At 39.8% G+C, this 9,038-nt stretch overlaps 1 protein-coding gene across 1 annotated transcript in view; it reads left to right on the forward strand.

Annotated features, from left to right (window-relative positions):
* The first annotated feature begins 256 nt into the window (after positions 1–256).
* The window catches only part of PIK3R4 (phosphoinositide-3-kinase regulatory subunit 4), a 64,880-nt gene continuing 56,098 nt past the window's right edge, over positions 257–9,038 (forward strand). The window contains exons 1-2 of the mRNA XM_003781713.3: positions 257–719; positions 1,697–2,470. Of these exons, the coding sequence (XP_003781761.1) occupies positions 1,738–2,470 (733 nt within the window). The 5' untranslated portion in view covers positions 257–719; positions 1,697–1,737. The remainder of the gene's footprint in view (positions 720–1,696; positions 2,471–9,038) is intronic.

Consider the following 9,038-nt stretch of genomic DNA (forward strand, 5'->3'; position numbering starts at 1 on the left):
TCCTGGTAGTTAATGAGCGTTTGAGTAAATTCTTGTGGGAAGTCAGAAGCCTCAGAGGTCGGGAACGGCGGCGGAAGAGCCGGGCAGGAAATAGATCAAGCGGTCAGAGCATCTTATTTTCCTCTAGCGTCTCGCAGCGAGGCCACGCCCTTCCCCCGTGTCCTAGCAACCGACTTGCTCTTCCGCAAGGCTCACTCTTTGTCGTCACTTCTGCTCCGCGACAGGAAGTGAGGTCAGACCGGCGGCTTTCCTGAGAGTTTGGTGTTTACTGCGGCTGCAGGCGCTGAATAAGTAGTGTTTTTCGGGGACTGTCGTGCTTTATCTGTCTCCCGGGCCCTACCTCCTACTAGGGGGTGAGGCCCTGGAGGAGGCCTCGGAAGGGTCTAGCGATCCGCGCGGGAGGAAGACGGAGCCCGGGGACGCGTGGCCCCCAGGGCAGGACAGGGTAGGGGGCTGGAGGAGACAGTTCTCTGGATGCCTGTGGAGTATCTTCAGTGTGACTTCGGGCTGGCAGCTGCAGTCCAAGAGCGTTCCGAGTTCTCCGCGGTCCCCTGGAGTTCCTGGAGCTGGGACATTTCTGCGCCCCTCTCCCACCGCCCACCTTCTGTTTTTGAAGGAAGACCCCTCGTAGAGACAACTTCCCTCCCAGCCTTGAAGTGGCTTCCCGAAACATCATTGTGAGCCACGGAGCACCTCTTGACACTTTGCTGAGGCCTAGGGTAAATGTTTATGTATACGCAAGGCCGTGTGTGTGTATGTGTGAGTTAGCAGGATCCTTCATTTGGCAAGTGTGTATTTTGGTCTCCTTTTCTTTAACATCTCCGAAAGGGTTTCTTCCTATCATTGTTGCAGACTACAGAAGTTTGCATCTGCCTTTAGCTGTGTAGGAGGGCCCCGGAGATAACAGATTTTTTGAATCCTACCTTAAGTTTTTCATGAATTGAATGACATATTTGTATTCTTAGGTGATTCTTAGTTTTAAGTTTTTAACTTTTCTGTTTCTCACTTGGAATAAAACTACAGGCTCTTGGAAGGGGCCTGTCATAGAGTGCTTTTGTGATTCTCATAGCCCCAAACACAGTACTGAACATATATCAGGGGTCATTAATATTTTAAAATTAATTAATTAATTAATTAAACAGAGCCTCAAGCTGTCTTCCTGGGTAGAGTGCTGTGGCATCACAGCTCACAGCATCCTCCAACTCCCGGGCTTAACCAATTCTCTTACCTCAGCCACCCAAGTTATCTGGGACCACAGGCACCCGCCACAACCCCCGGCTATATTTTGGTGGTAGTTGTCATTGTTGTTTGGCAGGCCCGGACTGGATTCGAATCTGCCAGCTCTGGTGTATGTGGCTGGTGCCTTAGCTGCTTGAGCTATAGGTGCTGAGCCAATATTTTAATTTTAAATATCTAAAAATACACATTCTAACATTTTTGGCTAAGTGGCCTTAAAAGTGATGATGGGAAATAACAGGTATTCTTAGGTATGATAACATTAGGTAAAATAACAAGCATTCTTAGATAAAATAACAAGATCTTTTTAGATAAATGGGTATGAAATTTAGAGGCTGCCCAGGTTAGGTACAGTGTCTCAGTGGAAGAGAAATATGATGTATCTTTTCAGAAGAGACCAAATCATTATGTTTCATTGCATCTTTGTTTCTTGTCTTTTTTCTTTCTTTTTAAAAAATAGGTGTTATATCCTAACTTATTGACCCAGAGGTACTTGCCGTTATGGGAAATCAGCTTGCTGGAATTGCACCTTCCCAGATCCTTTCTGTGGAGAGTTATTTCTCAGATATTCATGACTTTGAGTATGACAAAAGCCTGGGGAGTACTCGGTTTTTTAAGGTTGCTAGAGCAAAGCACAGAGAAGGCCTGGTGGTTGTGAAGGTTTTTGCAATTCAGGATCCTACATTGCCTTTAACTAGCTATAAACAAGAGCTGGAGGAACTGAAAATCAGGCTTCATTCTGCACAGAACTGTCTGCCTTTCCAGAAAGCAGCAGAAAAAGCCTCCGAAAAAGCAGCTATGCTCTTTAGGCAATATGTACGAGATAACCTCTATGATCGAATCAGTACTCGTCCGTTTTTAAATAACATTGAGAAGCGCTGGATTGCTTTCCAGATCCTGACAGCTGTGGACCAAGCACACAAATCTGGAGTTCGTCATGGGGACATCAAAACTGAGAATGTGATGGTCACCAGTTGGAACTGGGTTCTTCTGACTGATTTTGCAAGTTTTAAACCCACTTATCTTCCAGAAGACAACCCAGCAGATTTCAACTATTTTTTTGACACTTCACGGAGAAGAACATGCTATATTGCTCCGGAACGTTTTGTTGATGGTGGGATGTTTGCTACTGAGTTAGAATATATGAGAGATCCTTCAACTCCACTTGTAGACTTAAATAGCAATCAGAGAATAAGAGGAGAGCTGAAGAGAGCAATGGACATCTTTTCAGCAGGTATTTGAACTGGTCAAGTTTTCTAAGGGGCATGTGTTTGTATTTTAACTGTCAAACATAGAAATGTAGCTTTTTTTTTTTATCACCAGATATTGAAGAATTAGTTTCTTGGTATGACCTTATACCCTATTTCCGATAGATATAGCATTCTTACATTGGACATGTTTAAGTGCCTAAAAAATGGAAGGATTAGCTTTTTTCATTCAAACATTTGAAATATTTGAATGTTTACTTCTATTTTATGTGTCAGGCACTGTCCTAAGTGCTAGGGACATAGACGGATAAGATACATCCCTTGTTCAAGATGCTTCCAGCTTTAATGTGACACTTCATATTGAAAAAGGACATTTCAGTGCGGTGTTATTCGCTGTGGTGGTGATAGAATATAGAGTGCTACTATAGATGCTTAATCTCCACAGTGGTGATGAGCTGAGAGGCTGGGTTGAGAAAGGCCTCTTTAGAAGAATGACATTTGAGTTAAAACCTTAAAAATGATTAGGGGGTTAACTTTGGCAGATAGTTTGTTTCAGGCAGAAGGTGTTGCTTTACAAAGGCTTAAAGAACAGGGCATTATGAACTGATGTATTAGGGTACTTCATTTAGGTTAGTGTATCTGGAATATGGGATGTGGTGTAAGCAAGGCCCAGATCAGAAGGGGTTTGGCCTAACTGTTGTAACATGTAGAGTGCATTGCAGGGGATCTACACTGGAGACAGGAGAAGAAGTAAGGAGAAAACTGTCACAGTCCAGGTTGTGACTGGCTTAAGGTTGTGGCAGAGTTGGAAGGAGTTAAGAGAAGTGGTAATGCTTAAGAGGTTAGATAGAATTGTTAGGTCTTTGTGATAGTCATTGATTGGTAGATCAAGTCATGAACACTTCCCTCTCTACTTGGGAAACCAGCGGATGGTGATGCTGGTCCCTGAGATAGGAGACACAGGAGGAAGAACAGGCAGGTAGGGGTGGGAAGATGATGAGGTCTGTCTTAAGGTAAGTTGGAGGCTTCTGGCGGGTTGCAGGAGATGTACACCAGGCAGTTGGATATACGTAAATGTTTGGTGCATAGGAATTGGGGATGGAGATTTGGTAGTTATTATTTTCTTTTTCTTTCTTTTTTTTTTTTTTTGAGACAGTCTCACTATGTCAACCTGGGTAGAGTGCTGCAGCGTCACAGCTCACAGCAACTTCCAACTCTTGGGCTTAAGCGATTCTCTTGTCTCAGTCTCCCAAGTAGCTGGGACTACAGGTGCTCGCCACATTACCCGGCTGTTTTTTTAAGGTTGTAGTTGTCGTTGTTTGGCAGGCCTGGCCTGGATTTGAACCCACCAGCTCCTGTATGTGGCTGGCACCCTAGCCGCTGAGCTACAGGCACCGAGCTGAGATTTGGGAGTAATTAGGAAATAAATAATAATTGTAGCGAGGAGGAATTTGTTGAGAAGTGATTCTTAAGCTTTTTTGGGCCCTGTTAAAGAATTTAGTAAAGTCAATGGAGTTTTTCTCTAGAAAAATGTACCATGTATTTATATAAATTATTTCACAGAGTCCGCATGAAGCTGGACCATATCCATTTTATCTAAGAAGTTTTGAGATGGAGAAGAGAAGTTGGTTGAACATGTTACTCTGAGTCATGGCCAAAGAACTCTGATAGTAATGCCATTTTTGGTAAAATTTGCCATAGTTTGGCTTAATTTTTTTCTTACTTATAGATTTGCTACCGGAAAACATAAATTGAGCCAAATTTTAGATTATTGAAGTAGTAAAATAATTAATGGAGAAGTGTTTTTCATTGAGGGGAATGAATTATAATGGTTACGTAGGATTGTACCTATATTGGTCCATTCAGCACACTAATCTGTGTCCCAGGATGTTACTGAGGGATATTTTTGATTAGATAGTGTTAGCCTCCAGGTTGTAAATATAGTTAACAAGGTTAGAAATCTAGCCCATTAGAATCCTTCAATTTTTCTTGAACTACAGTATTTTTACATTTTAAACTTATTTACTTTTCTGTAATCCTTTAGCTTAGAAATCTGATCGCTTTTAAGCTTCAGGGGATCATTCATAATTTTAAAATTTCAGTGGTTGATGAGTTTGCATTTGTTCTTTTATGTGTGCGTTACAGTTTTGTAAACGTCAACGAAATTCTTTCTAAACATTTATTTTTACAACCTAAAGAGTCCTGCATTATTTTGGCTGAAGGTAGGTTCTTCCATTCCTTTGTAGGAGAGGTGGGTGGCATCTGTCCACTGCCTAGAGCTCTTAAGATTTGAATCTTTGGGTTTTGAATGTTTCTTTCTCCCTTTGTTTCATTCAACCTTGTTTCATTATAAAGTTGATGAGAAAAAAAACTGGTTTTGTTGTATGTCATTTTACTTAAAGTCAGTTTCTTATAACCTGTTGACAGCATTAATTGGGGACTTAGTGTGTATATTCTTCTGGCTTTGGTGATATACATGGGTATAATCTTGTGTGCTGGGGATCCTTCGGTGTCTTGACAAATATTTAAGTGTACTATGTGGAAGACACTGTCATGTAGGTTTGGGGAATACAGCTAACAAAGTTTTTGTCCTCATATAGCTTGTATTCTGGTAGGGGGAGAGATGGAATAAATGAATAAATAAAGTTACTTTTGGTTAGAGATAAGTGATATGGCCCACTAGGATGATAGAACTGAAAAGACTGGTAGGGCATTACTTTAGATAAAATGGTCAAGGAAGATCTCTCTGGGAAGGTAACTTTTGAGAGCTGAGATCTGAATGATAAGAACTCAGTGATGATAGTGACAACTTGAAGAAGTTGTTCCATTGGGAAATACCACCCCATTACAACTTATTCTAGAATAAAATTCTAAAAGTTGCAAAGAAAAAAACTTACACATTCACCTCTGTATTTGTTTGTTAGGACTACCGTAACAAATACCAGACATAAGATAGCTTAAACAAAATTTTACTGTTCTAGAGAATAGAATTCTAAGATCAGGATGCTGACAGGGTTGGTTTCTCCTGAGGCCTCTCTTGGCTTGTAGGCAGCCACCTCTCATTGTGTCCTCATAAGGCTTGCTCTGTGAACAGGAATCTGTGGTGTACCTTCTCGAAAGGACTCAAACCAAAAAAACCTTAAGAATTTTCAGACTTTGAAACTTGCAAAACTAAGAATAGAAGAAAGAACACTCCTGTATTCTTTACTTGGATTCATCTGTAACATTATTTTTTTAACCCCAGTTACTGTATCAGTTGTACCTTTTCTCTGTGTTCCACCCCTCCTCCCCCATTTTCCCCTAACCTTATGAAGGAAGTTAGATACATGGTGGTCCTTTACCCTAAAGTACAGAGTGGATATAAAGTTCGTGAGCAATTTAAAACAGTTTAACATAGTAAATTGCCTCGAACTTTATGGATACTCTGTATCCATAAAGTACTTCAGTGTATATTTTCTGAGATTAGGAATAGCCTATTAATGTAACACAATATAGATATTAATTATAGTAAATTCAGCATTGATGCAATAATTTACACTTCCCGTTTTGTTGTTGATCCAGTAATGCCCCTTATAGTATTTTTCCTGACTTATAAGGACCTCATCTAGGATCAGGTACTGCATTTAGTTGTCATATCTCTATAGGTTCCTTGAATATGGAACATTGCTACAGCCTTCTTTTGTCATTATTACATTTTTTTTAAGAATCTTTCCTTCTCTAAATGTTTAATTTTCTTTAACTTTTTATTTTGAAGTGATTGTAGACTCAAAGGAAGTTTTAAAAATAGCGAAGTATCTTTCACCTAGCCTCCCCCAATGGTAACATTGTATATGATTGTAGTACTATCTCAAAATTACGATTTGACATCAGGGCATTGCTGTCTTACTAGCACAGACCTTATTCAGTCTTCATCAGCTTCTGTGTGCATTATGTTTGTATCACGTCACCTCTTTTTCTTTCTTTTGGTTGTAGTTTTTGGCCAGGGCCGGATTTGAAACCACCACCTCCGGTATATGGGGCTGGTGCCCTACTACTTGAGCCACGGGCACCTCCCGCGTTACCTCTTTTGCAATAGAACATTTTTCATGATTCAGTTTATTCTTAGCAGGGATACTGCATATGTAATGATGTGTTTTCATAGGAGACAAATGATGTTTATTGGTGATATTAATTTTAATCACCTGGTCAAAGTCTTCCTGAATTTCTCTCCTCTATAGTTACTTTTTGTTTATTTGATCTCTTGCGACTAATAAGCAACCAATGGGAAGAGACGTTAAGAATGTTCAAATGTCCTGCTCACCATTCCAGTTTATCCCTTGACATCCATTTGACATGCACTGATGCTTCTTGCCTGATGCAGTTTTTGCTGTGACGGTTGCAAAAATGACAACTTTCCAACTCACATACTTCTTCCACATTTACCAGTAGGATTTCGACATTCTACTCTTAAGTACCTTCTCTTTCCCACCATTTACAGGCTGCATTGTTGTGTCCTTATTACAGTGCTCATTGTTCTTCTTCTTTTTTTTTTTAAAGAACATTTTCTTATTTTCTGGCATAATATATTGTACTTACCTTGCCCCAGTGCTAGAACCAGCCATTTCTTCAAGGAGCCTGAGTTATTTTAGTGTGTAATGAGTGATATTAAAAGTGGCCATCTAGTGCACTTTGTTAGCGTGTCTTTGTTATTTGGCTCTTAAAGCAGACAGAGCTAGGCAATGTGTATATATGCGTGTACATGTGTGTATACACACAGATTTACATACCCGCATATTTATACATACTGCGTATACATTTGTGTACACATACATATGCCTAGATTTCAAAGTCATGAATTCACACTGAGTCTTGTAATTCCAGTCTATTCCCACAGAGTTCTTTTTTGCTTTTCTCTACTCTCTATTCATAAGTTTTTTCTTTCACAGTGACCACTCAGGTTTCAGCATTATTAACACATTTGCTCAATCCTGTGATGATTTTAGAATTGCTTCACCTAGACAGCTATAATATGTGTCTACTAAAAAGAGGTCCAGGATTTGTTTGTAATCTCTTATCCACCCAAGAATGAGAGCATATAGTTAGGTATTGTGTTCATAAATTGTCTAGATTAGTTTTTTCTTTGATTTTTTTTCTCTTCACTGTGGGTATGGTATTCAGTTGAAATATATTTAGGTTCACTTATTTCAATTTTCAACTTATTTAATTCTTAGTGATATAGTATTAAAAAGGTTAGCATGCTTTTCAAAGTTAAAAATACACTAACTCCCTTCATCCTGTTACCTCCACTCCTGTGTATAACTAACTTCATTGTTTTCTAATTTATTCTTCTGAGTTTCTTCTTGTAAAGACAAGGAAAAGGCACACACATGCATATATATGTATATTTGCACATAATACATGCATATTTTAAAATTTTCCCTCTTACACAAAAGATAGCACTCTGTCACTCCAGCTAGAGTGCCATGGTGTCCTCACAGTTCGCTTGCCCCCTCAAACTCTTGGGCTTAAGTGATTCTCCGACCTCAGCCTCTTGAATAGCTGGAACTACAGGTGCCTACCTCTATGCCTAGATAATCTTTCTGTTTTTTGTAGAGACATGGTCTTGCTCTTGGTCAGCCTCAAACTCCTGACCTCAAGTAATCCTCCTGTCTTGACCTCTTAGACTAGGGCTAGTGTTACAGGCATGAGCCTTTGTGACTGGCCTATAAAAGCTTTCTTTACAAAAAAAATTATGTTGAGTGAGGTGGCTCATTCTTGTAACCCAGAACTTTGGGAGCCAATATGGAAGGATTACGTGAGGCCGGGAGGTGGACATTAGTCTGAGCAACATAGTGAGACCTCATCTTTGCAAAAAAAATTTTTTTAAAACTTAGCCAGATAGGTAGTACACACTTACAGTCCTAGTTACTATACAAGGCCATGGCTCAGAAGAGCCCCACAATCAACGCCAGTAATCTCCAGTAAAAGACCTGTTCTCCGAGGAGACCAGATGCAGAATCATGACCAGAAGTGAAGATACTGTTATGAAGAAAAGCAGTGAAGCTAGGGAGACTCATTAACATTTGGAACAAGCCCTTCTTTCTCACTGGGCCCAACTCACAGAACCTCCTGCCCCACCCCCTTCTCCAGCTGAGGAGTCTGTGAGCCTGAGCATTTAAAATTTCGCTTACTTTGAAGTGGACTCATAGAATTCCAGAAAAGGATCTCAGTGACATTGACATTCTCCAGGTTATCTTAGAAGATTGTCTTAGAAGATCTTTGTTCTTTTCTATTTTTCTTCTCATAGAACCACTGTTGAGCATTGTTCATTTTCACTAATGCACTTGACTTGAAAAACCAAAAATCACTCTTAAGTCTTTGATTAAAAAAATAAAAAAAGGAGTCTGGGATAGGAGAATTGATTGAGCCCAAGAATTTGAGATTGCAGTTAGCTATGATGACACCACTGTACTCTAGCCCAGGCAACAGAGTGAGACCCTGTCTCAAAAAATATATTATATTCAACTTCATTGAGATAGAGTTTACATATTATAAAATTTACATTTTTCTTTTTTTTTTTTTTGAGACAGAGCCTCAAGCTGTCCCCCTGAGTAG

Source organism: Otolemur garnettii, unplaced genomic scaffold, assembly GCF_000181295.1.
Source record: "Otolemur garnettii isolate 467f Iridium unplaced genomic scaffold, OtoGar3 scaffold00002, whole genome shotgun sequence".
Classification (NCBI taxonomy): domain Eukaryota; kingdom Metazoa; phylum Chordata; class Mammalia; order Primates; family Galagidae; genus Otolemur; species Otolemur garnettii.